The sequence below is a fragment of the Heterodontus francisci genome, unplaced genomic scaffold (genome assembly GCF_036365525.1).
Source record: "Heterodontus francisci isolate sHetFra1 unplaced genomic scaffold, sHetFra1.hap1 HAP1_SCAFFOLD_157, whole genome shotgun sequence".
In the NCBI taxonomy this organism is placed as follows: Eukaryota; Metazoa; Chordata; class Chondrichthyes; order Heterodontiformes; family Heterodontidae; genus Heterodontus; species Heterodontus francisci.
In genome coordinates this window covers 3,648,232-3,662,578 of record NW_027140118.1, presented here as the reverse complement: position 1 = coordinate 3,662,578, position 14,347 = coordinate 3,648,232, and the positions used below count along the sequence as shown (strand labels likewise).

Genomic DNA, 14,347 nt, shown 5'->3' with positions numbered 1-14,347 from the left:
TATCTCTCTGTATCTCAGAGCTCTGCAATCTCTCACCATTTAGATAATATGCTTCCCTTCTATTCATACTCCCAAAGTGGACAATTTCCCAGTTTCCTACATTATACTCCATTTGCCAGGTCTTTGCCCACTCACTTAACCTATCTATATCCCTTTGCAGACTCCTTATGTCCTCTTCTGAAGTTACATTCTTACCTATCTTTGTGTCATTAGCAAATTTAGCAAGCATACCGTCGGTCCCTGCATCTAAGTCCTTTCTATAAATTGTGAAACGTTGAGGCCCCAGCACAGATCCCTATGGCACACCACTCGTTACATCTTGTCAACCAAAAAAATGACCCATTTATGCCTACTCTCTGTTTCCTGTGAACGAACCAATCTTCCATCCATGTTAATACGTTACCCCCTACACCATGAACTTTTATTTTCTGCAATAGCCTTTGATGTGGCACCTTCTCAAATGCCTTCTGGAAATCTAAGTACAATACATCTACCAGTTCCCCTTTACCAACAGCACATGTAACTCCCTCAAAGAACTCCAATCTATTGGTTACACATGATCTTCCTTTCACAAATCCATGTTGACTATGCCTGATTACCTTGAATGTTTCTAAATGCCCTGCCATAACATCTTTAATAATAGCTTGTAACATTTTCCCTAAGGCAGGTGTTAAACGAATTGGCCTATAGTTTCTTGCTTGCTGTTTCCCTCCCTTTCTGACTAAAGGAGTTGCATTCGTTATTTTCCAATCTAAATAAACCTTCCCCGAATCTAGGGAATGTTGGAAAATTCAAATTAACGCATCAACTACCTCACTTGCCACTTCTTTTAACACCCTAGGATGAAGTCCATCAGGTCCCCGGGACTTGTCAGCCTGCAGCTCCAACAATTTGCTCAGTACCTTTTCCCTGGTGTTTGCAATTTTCTTGAGTTCCTCCGTCCCTTCTATTTCCCGACTTACAGCTAAAACTGGGATGTTACTTTTGTACTCAATAGTGAAGACCGATGCCAAATATCTGTTCAATAAATCTGTCATCTCCTTATTTTCCATTATTAACTCCCCAGACTCACATTTTATAAGTTCAACGCTCACGTAGTTACCTCTTTTCTTTTTTTTAATGTATATATATTTATATATATAAAAACTCTTACTATCTGTCCTTATATATCTATCTAGCCTGCTCTCGTCCTCCAATGCTACCTGACTTATCAATGTTTTTGTCATCCTTTGTTTTTTAAAAATATTCTGTTCAATCTTTTGACCTGCCTCCCATCTTTGCGCAATTACAAGCTTTTTCTTTAAGTATGATACGACCTTTGGCTGTTATACTTAACCACGGATGGTGGGACCCACTCTTGAAATGTTTCTTTCTCGTTGAAATATGAGAAATTGTGTATTCTGAAATATTCCCTTAAATGTCTGCCACTGAAACTCTATTGACCTATCCCGTAACCTGATTTGCCAGTTCACTTTCGCTAGCTCTACATTCATGTCCTCATAATTGCCCTTATTTAAGTTTAAAATATTAGTCTTGGACCCACTCTACTCTCCCTCAAACTGAATGTAAAATTCAATCATATCATGATCGCTGCTACCAAGGGGCACCTTAGCTGTGCGGTCATTAATTATTCCGACCTCATTGCACAATACCAGGTCTAGTATATCCTACTTTCTGGTTGGCTCCACAAGGTATTGTTCCAAGAAATTATCCCGAGAATATTCTATGCAGTCCTCATCTAGGCTATCTCTGCCCATCTGACTTTTCCAGTCTAAATTTAGGCGAAAATCTGCCCCTAATTATCACTGTACCTTTCTGACAGGCTGCCATTCATTTATTCATTTACAACCCGCCCCACAGTGTGGTTAATGTCAGGTGGTCTGTACACCACTTCTGACAAGCAAATTCTTGCCTTAATGATTTTTCATCTCTACCCGAACAGCTTTTACATCCTGGTCTCCTGATCTTAGGTCATCCCTCACCATTGTGCTAATACCATAATTAATTAACAGAGCTACCCCTCCACCTGTTCCTAGCTTCCTGCCCTTCCTAAATGCCATGTATCCTTCAATCTTCAGGTCCCTGTCTATATATATAAGTGAATTAGACCTTGGTGTACAGGGCACAATTTCAAAGTTTGCAGATGATACAAAACTTGGAAGCATTGTGAACTGTGAGGAGGATAGTACAGATCTTCAAACGGACATTGGCAAGTTGGTGGAATGGGCAGGCAGTTGGCAGATGAAGTTCAATGCAGAGAAATGTGAAGTGATTCATTTAGGACGGACTGACATGAAGATAAAATATAAAATGAAGGGTTCAATTCTAAAGGGGTTACAGGAGCAGAGGGACCTTGGTTTAATAGTGCATAAGTCATTGACGGTGGCAGGCTAGGTTGAGAGAGCGTGCAATAAAGCATACACGGCCCTGGACTTTATTAATAGGTGCATAGAGTGAAAGAGCAAGGAAGTTATGTTGAACTTGTATGAGACACTAGTTCGTCCTCAGCTTGAGTAATGCATCCAGTTCTGGGCGCCGCACTTGAGGGAAGATGTGAGGGCATTGGAGAGAATACAGAGACGTTTCATGAGAAACATCAAGGTTCCAGGGATGAGGAATTTCAGTTATGAAGATAAATTGGAGAAGTTTGGATTGTTTTCCTTGGAGAAGAGAAGGCTGAGAGGTGAATAGACAGAGGTATTCAAAATAATGAGGATTCTGAATGGAGTTCGTAGAGAGAAACTGTTTCCACTGGTGAAAGGATCGAGAAGGAAATGGCACCGATTTAATGCATTTGGTAAGATCAGCTGAAGTGACATGCGAAAAACGTTTTTCATGCAGCGAGTGTTTAAGATCTGGAATGTTTGTCTGAGAACGTGGTGCAAGCAGGTTCCATTGCAGCATTAAAAATGGAACTAGACAGTTCTATGAAAAGGAAGAATGTGCAGAGTTATGGAGTGAAGGCCGGCGAATAGAACTGAGTGAATTTCTCTTTCAGAGAGCCCATGCAGTCATGATGGGCCGATTAGTCCCCTTCTGCACTGTAACAGTTCAGTGCTTCTGTGATATTGCCTCTCCTCCGTTTTCCAACCAAAATGCATCAGTTCACACTTCTCTGCAAGAAATTTCATCTGCAACCTGTCCGCCCACTTCACCAGCCTCGCTTTATCCTCTTGAAGACTATTGCAATCCTCCTTACTGGCCATGTTTTCAGGCAAACGCGCCTCTTTCCTTCCATTAGTTCAACGGTGTTGAATTTAATCGTTGCAGCTACTTCCTGAACTATCTTAGCTCCTTTGTTTAATATTCTGTGCATTTTACTTTCTCAGTATTTCCTAAAATTTAAAAGACAATGCGCAGGCAGCGGTGGGATCTTAACGCGCAGTTTCCTCTTGTGATACCCACAATAACTGCGGACTCATTACTTCAGCTCCCCGAGGCTGAGAAACCTGCCTCCCTCCCTCCCCTGCTCCCCAGTCTCAGCTTCACAATCTGTGTAATACATCAGATCTGAGGCCAAGCGATGATTGCAGGCGGACAGCCGGTCTGACAGTGCATGTCAGGTAGCGGCTGCTGGGTTGATGAATGGAGAGTTGGATTGAGGTTGTGACATTTCCAGCCGTTCAGATAATTCACTGCGGATCAAGGGAAAATCTCAATGGAAACTGCTCTGTCTGCATTGTAAATGTGCTGAGTATCAGGTATTTGCTGCTGCCGGTGGATAATGTTTAATAAATATGGTGCTAATGATATAATTTTAAACAGTGATCCGAACATTAACATTAATTCTAACCGGAGATTACTGGAATTATTAACATCTGACTTTCCAGGTACTGACCATCCCGGATTGTTTTACTTTTGCTTCTTCCCAGATTCTATCAGCCGCGGTGGGAGACGGGAGACTGAGAAAGATTTTTACCTGAGCAGATGGCACCGGCATCATAGGAGTGTGGGTAGGAATAGTGATCCCATTGAGCTGACTCACAGTCCCGCAGAGCGGCCTCGGTCCCGCTGCACTTCACACTCAACGTCACAATGGGTCCGGACCCTTCCCCAAAGTGAGCCCAGCTTGGTGCAGAGACCGCAGTTCCGCAGCCCAGCTCCCAACACACAACAGCGGCGTCCTGCAGGTCCCAGTACGAGCCATACACAGTCCCCCACTGTCCCCTGTAGTGTATCTCCACTCTCCCAGCGCACCGACTGCCCCCATTCGCCAGTCTCAGCTTCACCATCTCTGTAAAATATCAGAAATATCATCAAGCGGTTATAGTGTGTTAAACCCACAGGTTCCCAGCGCACCGACTGCCCCCATTCACCAGTATCAGCTTCACCATCTCTGTAAAACATCAGAAATATCATCAAGCGCTTATAGTGTGTTAAACCCACAAGTTCCCAGCGCACCGACTGCCCCCATTCACCAGTCTCAGCTTCACCATCTCTGTAAAATATCAAAAATATCAGCAGGCGGTTAGAGTGTGTTAAACCCACAGGTTCCCAGCATACGAACCCTCCCCATTCACCAGGCATGAATTGATAGGAACATCAGTCTGCACTCAGAACCCTAATAAAACCCGAAGTAAATATTACACATAAAAGAAAAAGGAAACTGAAATACTAATAAACGGTGCAAACGAGCAGGGAACCAGGAGACAGCCGGATATTCCCACCAACACAACTGCTCCAATGGGAACGAGGTGGCGACAGGCTCAGAGTCGAATTAACCGGCAGAAGTGGGGAGATGGGCGTGGCTGTAATGATCTCATATTTAAGTGCTCAGTACTGATTGGGCGAACACAGTGAGATCCCAGCACCACGAAAGAGCAGGGGAAATTGCCCCCTCACCCAACACAGCCAATAAAGATAGGGCTGGATGATGATGTGATCAGGATGTCAGCACAGATTGGTGAGGTGGACCTTTGGACCGGCAACAATGTCAGTGGAGGTGATTCTTCACACTCTGCTCTTCAGAGACCCTTAATTATTGTCCCACCACATGAAGACAGCAGTCATCTCTTAGCTAGGTAACAGTGTGAGTGGAGCTGATTATTCTCACTCTGCTCTGCAGAGACCCTCAGTTACTGTCTCTCCACATGAAGGCAGCAGCCATCTGTCAGCTAGAATTAAAGATCTTTACTATCACAATGAGCGACACACTCCCTTTCTGAGTAGCAACAGGGCAACGTGATCAAAAAGGTGCTGCGACTGTCGCCCAAACTTAATATTTAATGGGATGGGTTGGAGCAGAGAGATAGCAGATAGTGTGAAAAAAAAGGCGATTACCTGACGGGCCAGCCTTACTGTTCCCAGTTCTGCCTGAAATGAGAAGTTAACAATTAGAGTTCACTGGGAAAAGAAATGAATGAAACTGTCAGAAAGAAAAGACACAAATGCAACTAACTGCAGGGTCATTATTCCCAACACTTTGCGGAAGAAATTATAAGGGATATGTGATTTCATTCCTTAAAACAGAAAATACAGTTTCTGCATCAAATTAATATTGGTAATGGGCCTAAATGTATCCAGAATTGTTTTCACATATACACACACTGACACCCGGATACACTCTTCCCTTGTGGCGGTGGGTGGGCCTTATGTAATACCAGTGTGAAGGTGCCTGAGAAGGCGGTGGTGATGATCCTCTCCCTTATAGAATTTTACAATGAAACAGCACAGAGGGATGCCATTCGGCCCTTGGTGCCTATGCTGTCTCTTTGTCAGTGCAGTCTAATTAGTCCCACTCCCTTTCCCCATCGCCCTGTAAATGTGTGCTGATGGTGCTCTGACCATTGATGACCTGTGCAGGTGCCCTGAGAAGAGAGTGGTGATGGATCTGCTTTTCAACTCACTGGTGATGGCACGCTCAGTGAATTCAGTATTCTGATCTAAAGTTCGAGAAGGAATGGGAACATTTAAATTCTATTAAAGATTTTCCGATCCTGTGGTAGATTCCGATGCCTTTTAATTTACTGCAAAGTCTTCCACCTGTAACTTTCAAAGTTTCTATAAAGGTTTAATTGGGCCTTTCTGCTGTTCAATAAAATATATAGCTTCCTCAAACAAAACAAAACAAGATGAAGGATCTGTCAGTCTCCTAACTCCCTGCTGACTGTGTCTTACTAAGTTGCTGCTGTTCCGATTCTCTTGTCACCTGCCTCGCCGACGTGCCCTATTCTTTTACCCGTTAATGATGTTCGATCAATGGTCCTCCCGTTTACTGGTTAAGTGTTTATGCTTTTTAAAAATGCAGTCTGTCGGTTGACTCTCCCAATCCCCCTGATGACAATTTGTCTCACAGATCTCCAGGTGTTTTTCTATTAACACATTATATACGATGGAGGGTGTATTGAGCTGCTCCCCATCTCGCTGATCGCAATGTGTCTCACAGATCTCTAGGTGTTTTTTTAATTCTCAACATTACATACTATAGAGGGTGTGTTGACCTGCTCCCAATCCCCCTGATCACAATGTGTCTCACAGATCTCCAGGTGTTTTTACGATTCTCAACATTATCTACTATAGACGGTGTGTTCATCTGTACCAATCCCCCTGATCACAATTTGTCTCACAGCTCTCCGGGTTTTTTTTCTATTCACAACGTTATATACTGCAGACAGTGTGTTGACCTGCTCCCCAACTCCCTGGTGAAAATATATCTCCCATGTATTGTTGTCTCTTTGTATACTCTGGTGATATATTATTGCCAACGGGACACCAATTCCTGTCCTCAGCTGTGCCTTCTGAGGAATCTTGAATGTGTTACATTTTCCCAACTATTATCTCATTGGTCTCTTTATGCTCCTAATTCGATAATGTAAATAGTGTGTGACTTCCTCCCAGTAGGAACCTTAGCATTCCTACCAACTTTTCGTGATAATAGTCAGTTCCCATACATCCCCTTTTCCAGTGACCCAATGACAGACGAGGGGGAATAATCTTTCAGTATTTACTGATAAACGGTTCCAATCTCAGTGTTTCTGTAGAGTCCGTGAATCTTCTTCAATCCATTCAGTCATTTCACCTACTCTTCATGCATTTATCATTTCAGCCTGTAACCACCCATGTAACACTGGACTTTTTTTTCCAGATAATCCAGTGGTTCAAGGAGAAAACCCACGAGCACCTTCTTAGGGAAACTAGGGATAGAGTACACATGGGTGCAGAACAATATCGCCAACATGACGATAGTGCTTCAAGAAAACACCCCGCCATCCCATCTGGCTAAGTAGGGTTGTTCTGTAAATTCTGGCTAGCCAGCGAGCTCATATCCCGAAAATGAATCTAAACAATCTATAACCGAGATTCCCATATTTGTCTATTCGACCAGTTTATTTCTTACCATCTCAGATAAATGTTCAGTCGTTCCCCTTTCTCAATCATTACTATATTTCCATTTATCTGCACTACTCATATCTGCTGACTCCTCCATTTGGCTCTCTTATCCTTCCTCACAATTTGTAACCGCTCTCATTATTTTTCTTGAAAATGTTTGAATGCATTTCTTTGTGTACCGTTTTCCAAATCACCTCCACATACAGGGAATATACCCATTATTCCCAAACTCTTCTGGTCGGCCTCCATCCCGAGGTAAACTTCAACTGATCTAAAACTCTGCTGCTGTTATCCTGGCTCGGACAGTCCCGCTCACCCGTTTCCCCAGCTCTCACCGACAAGTGGTAACTCCCGCTTCCCACACCTCAGATTTCGGCGGTCGCACCATTACCTTCCTGATGTTTAGACTAATGGGTTTGGTGCAAAACTGTTAAGTTATTTTAACATTTTATACTTATGTCAACTTGCTATTGTACCGTATTACTACAAACAGTAACATGGAAATATTAATTATAAATAACAATCAACTCAAAGGAGGTGAACTGAAACGGGATAAACGTGGGATATACAAAGACCAAAATTTAAACTCTTGAATGTGTCACAAAACCAGGGATGGAGTGGTTTAGGGATTACAAAATACAGTCAGTACAAAGAGTTTATCAGTACATGCTTGTCACGGCAGATTATTAGGTGGGTGAAGAATCAAAATAATTATATTTAATCAAACTATTTTAGTTCCAATTTGAACTACTTCCACAATTAGGTGAGCTCTTGTAGATTTCAGAAGCAAATTAATTGATAGAATTACAGTTATTATAGCTTGCACTCACAAGCAAAGCACTGGACAGAAGAAACTCATATCAAACAATCCGGATTCTGTGCGTCAATAGCATTATCTGTAAGTTTTAGCAATCACTATCCATAACACATCAGCTAGTGTCTGAAGAAACGTTGCCACGGTTAGAAATAACCAAACACGCATCAAAAATTTACAGTACCGAGACAATTTGTTCTGGGCCCTGTCTATTGAATTGAAATATGCAAACGAATTCAGGGTTTCTTCCACAGGTGATCAGAGTATGGGACATGTGGAAGGACATTAAAGAATTTAATAGGATTAGGATTAGGCCATACTGCCTACGCAGCCTACTCCGGCATTCAGTAAAATCATGGCTGATCTCCTGCCCCAGATCTACTTTCCCACCTTTACCCAGAGACTGGGAAACAACTCCAGATCTTTCATTAAACACTGCATCGCACCATATAAAAAGTATGGGGCATGTGGAAAGAGATTCAGAAACGCGTCTGGATATTAAATATTACATCAAATGTATGAATCATATAGAAAGAGACTGAGAAACACTAATTATTACACAACACCGTGCACCTAAATGTATGAAATAGAAAGCATGATTTAATGTGAAAAGGCTTTGTTTTGAAGATTGTCGGTGACTAAATAAAACTGTTCATACGTCAAATCCCCTGAAAACAGTAGCATCATTTCTGGAGGGTGTAATTGATAACTCTAATAATAATCAGTACAAATGTAGCAATATTGATTGCACCTCCTGTTAATATATTATACAATATTCATTGTCCTTTCTGAACGTTCCAAATTCTGTAAGAACTATTTAATCTAATTCTCTGTATCACACGGCACTTTACTGAGAAATTCTGGGGACAGATATCTCAATGTGGGATGAGTCGGCTAGATGCAGATCGCAGTATACTGCAGTTCTGACTCCCATACACTCGATTTTAACACTGAGCAATTTCTACTTCCAGGAGTCTCGTTTTAAACGCCTCATTAGAATCTTAACTCCAGTCTTCAGCGTCTGTACGACAGCCATAGGAAACAATATAAAACCAACTCTTGCGGCATTTATGTTCAATTTTGGTACTAAAACTGAATTTAACTCAATTCTCCTCTGGAAACACAATTAAATGTTAATCAGATGACAAATATTAGATCCGCTTTTGCTGTCAGCGACAAAAGTGGATAACAGTTGCCTATTTGAATTTGATGAACTTAAAATCAAACAGGACAAAATGTATTTAATGACAAATTTATAAATTAAGGAAACAGTTTCAATATTCACTTTATACGATCTCAATAAATGACAAATTAAAATAAATATGCACATTTCGTATAAATTGATTTTGATCTGGGGCCAATTGCTAAAAAAAAAAGATTCAGGGAGTCAGATAGATTTCATACTTTCTCTTTGTTCTTTGGCTTGCAGAAAATACTCTTAAATGACCTTCAAATTCAGGATTTTAGAATACAATCCATTTTACAAAAACAAAAGACAATTCATCATGGAGGTATGCAATAACATTTAGGGAGAGTTTTCCTGTCGTGAACCAGCATTTGTTGTCGATAGACATTGACAAATGTAACCAAACCCGCACCGGAAACAATGAGAAACTGAATCGAATCATCCACTGAAAAACTCTGCAAAAATATCGAGCAGGTGGAAGGAGACTATTCAAGATATCTCATTAAACAATTCGCGGTGTTTTACATAAAAGGAGCATGTGGAAGGATACTTTGCCACAATTATTATTACTTTACACTGTACATATGAATATGTGAAATAAGTTGAGAATTTACAATGCAAAGTGCTACAGTTGCAAGGTCATCATTAAGAAAACAATAATAAATGGAAAATCCTCCGGAGATTTTGGAATGTTCAGTAACATTATCTTTTGGAGAGGCACGTCACAATTACAGTAATAACTAATGCTAATTGAAACAATATTGGTTCTGCCTCCAGTTAATATTATACAATATGATAAGATCATGTACAACACTCTAACCTGGAACAAACTATTTAAATTATTTCAGTTCCATTCAGTATGTCGCATAGGGTCAGACAACACTTCTACTGTGAAATACCTGGGACAGAAATACCCGTGTGGGTTCATTCGGCAGTAGATTTAGCTTTGACTGCTGTTCTATAATCCCTGCATTACCATCGACCCCACACCCCAAACCGCGAGACCTTCTACTCTCTCAGTGATCACGTTCTACTGCTAGATTGCTGTGTTTAAATCATCTGCTTCGAATTTCAACACCAGTCAGTTGTGTCGGTACAAGAGCATCAGAGGATCAAATAAAACAAATTGCCACGGTATTTGTTTTCTATTTTGGATTTAAATCAAAGTTTTACACATGCCCCACCTGGGGATTTAGACGACGTGTTAATCAGACACAAGCTATTATAAAACAATGTTTTCTGATAGCAAAAGAATGAATAATTGTTCCCTATTTAAGACTGACGGAATGTAAAATCAAACCATCAGCTCAAGCTCCGTATTCAATGTGAATTCTACAAATGTGATAAACTATTTCAATATTCTCTTCATATGATAGCAAAGAATAACATTGTTTTATGTCATAAAGCATGCCTGCTTTTAAAAATGATTCTGAGCAACTAACGATTGGGGAAAAGGATACAGGGATTCAACCTGCTTCATTGTTTATATTTTCTGTGGCTTGAATAAAGTTTTCTTTAAATAATCCACAAAACAGGATTTTACTCTCCAATTATTGCATATTCATGGAAATATAATTCGTTAAATACAGAAAGTATCTGATAACACTGGGACTACGTTGTCCTGTCAGTAAACCAATAAAGTATTTTTATAGACAGAGATTAATAAATGGAACCAAACACACACGGGAAATAGTGAGAAACAGAATTGAATCATCAATGGAATAACACAACAAACATCGAGCCGTTGGAACAATAATAAAGAACAATATCGCTAACTCTTTACACACAACATGACACTGTGTGAAAATATGTGATTGGGAAAATTGAACTATCTTTAGGCACTGTACAAAAATGAGGAAATAGTAGAATTAATTTAATATAAAAGATATTGATCTTGAAGATCATCACTAACTGGTCAATAATACAGAGCAAATTCCCCTACGATTTAGGAACTTTCAGTAACATCATTTTTTGCAGAGTGCTCGTGAAAATTATACTAACAATAAAAACGAATTGAAAAACATTGGTTCCATCTCCAGTTGAGTGCTTATTATAGAATGAATATAACACTTCAACACTGAACAAATTACTTTAAAACATTTAGTTTCATGAACTGTATCACTAGGACAGCAGACAGCACTTGTATTGAGAAATATCTGTGACAGGAATGTGTGTGGCAGTTCATGTGGGCAGTTGATGTAGTTTTGACTGATGTTCAACACTCAGTGAAATAACTTACACACAGACCTCGAAACACTCTATTCAAACAAAGACGGCACTCTGCTTCTATCAGACGCGCTTTAAATAATCAGATTAGAATTTCAATTCCAGCTGGCTGTGTCAGTATAAGAAACACAGGGGGAAATATAAAACAAACTCCCGCAGTCTTTGTGTTCGATACAAATTCAACTGGGAATTCAAAATACCCGTTAATTCGATGTAAAATATTCCAAACTCGTTTCATGTAACCAAAACAATATTACTGTCAGCAGTAGCTCACTCTGGCCTCTGAGTAAGGAGATGGTGGGTTCAAGTCTAATTCCAGAGACTTGAGCACAAAATCTGGGCTGCCACTCCAATGCAGTACTGAGGGTGTGCTGCACTGCCCAAGTGCTTTCCATCGGAGGAGAAGTTAAACCGAGGCTCCGTCAGCCCTTTCAGGTACACTATTTGGAGGAAGGGCAGGGGAATTATCCCTAGTGCTCTGGCGAATGTTGATCCCTCAATCAACATCACACACACAAAAAAAGTATTCTGGTCATTATCACATTGCTGTTTGTCGGCGCTTGCTGTGTGTAAATTAGCAGCCACGTTTCCTATATTACAGTATGGACAACACTACAAAACAATATCGAATTGACAGCAAAGCCCTTTGGGACGTCCTGACGTCGTAAAATGCGCTATATAAGCGCAAGGCATTTTTATATAAATGGAGGTTTATTCCTATTTGTAGTTGAAAGAACTTAAAATTGAAACATTCAATCCAAAATTTGTAGTAAATGAAACTACTACAAATTATATTACACAGTATCCATTTCATACCATCCCAATGAATGACAACTGAAAATAAAATAGATCCGTTTTACGTAAATTGATCTCAGACACTGACATATTCTATTCTAACAGCGAAGTGTCTCTTTTTCTAACAGACCCTGCTTAAATCGACCCATGAGATTTTAAACGCCAGTCTGCTCTGTACGAGCGGCTGGTAGAAGGCAATAAACAAGTGCCAATATTTCATTAAACTCTACACAAGAAAATTAAAATGTATAAAGCATTATTTACTTTCCACATCTCCTGAATGGGTTCTGTATTAAAGATGATAATTAGATTAATAATATACATCTTGTAATAATAATCAGTGTATCAGTAAATAACATAATGCATTCAAAAATCTGTAACTTACAGTTCAAAAGCTGCAGTAGAGACAGGGTCAGGAAGGTTTGCATCATGGTTCTGGCGCTGGGTACAGCGATGAGAACAGAACATTACCCGAACGCAGTTCTCAGACACTAAGAGCTCCTTACAGCAGCTTCTGAAACTTTGGCTGTTGTGGAAATTAATTCTTTGAGAGACGTTTCTGCAGAAACCAATGTTTCCTTCCAAATAACCAATAGATTTTGACTTGTGTGAACCGTGAATTACAAGCTGGTAAAATACACCAATGAGACGAAATGTGACCATTAATGGATAAAATGAACCCAGGTTCCAACTACCAGCCTATCCTGCGAGGATAATGACGTGTGACAGTGTGAAAAGTAAATGAATCACTGATCTGGCGTCCAGATCATAGATTCATAGATGCACAGGAAAGGCCATTCGGCTACTTTAGTCAGAGTCGTCCCTTTGAAACAGCTATCTAATTTGTTGTCACATATGTAGCTTTTTCTCGTAACCCTGCAAATTATTCCATTGCAAGCACTTGTTTAATTGCCTTCATAAATTCCTCTGGAATCTGAATTCATCACTCTTTCGGGTCTTGCTTTCCAGATCTAAACAAGCCTCAGTGTGAAGAAATGTCTCTTCACTACCTTTCTAGTTATTCTGCAGGTTCTACAGAAGGTGTCGGACCCAGGCCCATCTCTGGAACTGCAGAGAAGAGGTAGCTGAGGCAGGGTCACCAGAGCAAGTACGCAAGGCCCCGGTGAGAGCGCCTGGGTGGTTTTCTTGTGGTGCAGGAGGAGGGCGGTCCCGGGGAATGAACTGGTTCCTGGTGGGGGTGCTCTGTGCGTCACACATTGGCCATGAAGGAGGCAACGCCCCACCCCACCCACAAGGCCACAGGGAGAATGCTTCGTTTTACAAGGTGTCCTCTCCATATGGTGGAGGACATCGCTGCTGGTAAGATCCCAGCGGGGGTGGAATGATCCCATAATTGTCCCTTAATTGGCCACTGAAGATCCTCAATCTGCCATTGGGGGAGAAGGCTGTTGTAGGCCTATCCTGCTCCAGGATCACTGGAAGACGGTGAGGCGATGGGATCTCCATTCTGCCAAATCCCTTGTCACATACCACATTTCTCCGTGCCCCCTCTCCACCCCTCTCAGCTTCCAATCACGCCTCTGGGGGCCAGTAAAATCATGGCCATGATCTCTGATGACAAACGTATTCATGAGAGGAAATAATTTCCTCATTCTTACTCTACCATAACCCCTCATTATTTTGAACTCTGTTAGATCTGGGATGGCGGGACTGACGTATGAGGAGAGATTGAGTCGGTTAGGATTATATTTGCTGGAGTTCAGAAGAGTGAGGAGGGATCTCATTGAAGCGTACAAAATTCTAACAGGACTTGACAGGGTAGATGCAAGAAGGATGTTCCCGATGTTGGGGGAGTCCAGAACCAGGGGTCACAGTCTAAGGATACAGGTAAGCCTTTCAGGACAGAGTTAAGGAGAAATTTCTTCACCCAGAGAGTGGTGAGCCTGTGGAACTCGTTACCACTGAAAGCAGTTGAGGCCAAAACATTGTATGATTTTCAAGAAGGAGTGAGATACAGCTCTTGGGTCTAAAGGGTT

The 14,347-nt window shown here is 41.1% G+C and overlaps 1 protein-coding gene across 1 annotated transcript in view; it reads right to left on the bottom strand.

Annotated features, from left to right (window-relative positions):
- Positions 1-12,810, bottom strand: part of LOC137358866 (deleted in malignant brain tumors 1 protein-like) — a 32,617-nt gene extending 19,807 nt beyond the window's left edge. The window contains exons 1-3 of the mRNA XM_068025083.1: positions 12,736-12,810; positions 5,281-5,313; positions 3,920-4,234 (exon numbers count right to left, since the gene is read on the bottom strand). Of these exons, the coding sequence (XP_067881184.1) occupies positions 3,920-4,234; positions 5,281-5,313; positions 12,736-12,781 (394 nt within the window). The 5' untranslated portion in view covers positions 12,782-12,810. The remainder of the gene's footprint in view (positions 1-3,919; positions 4,235-5,280; positions 5,314-12,735) is intronic.
- Positions 12,811-14,347: the final 1,537 nt, after the last annotated feature.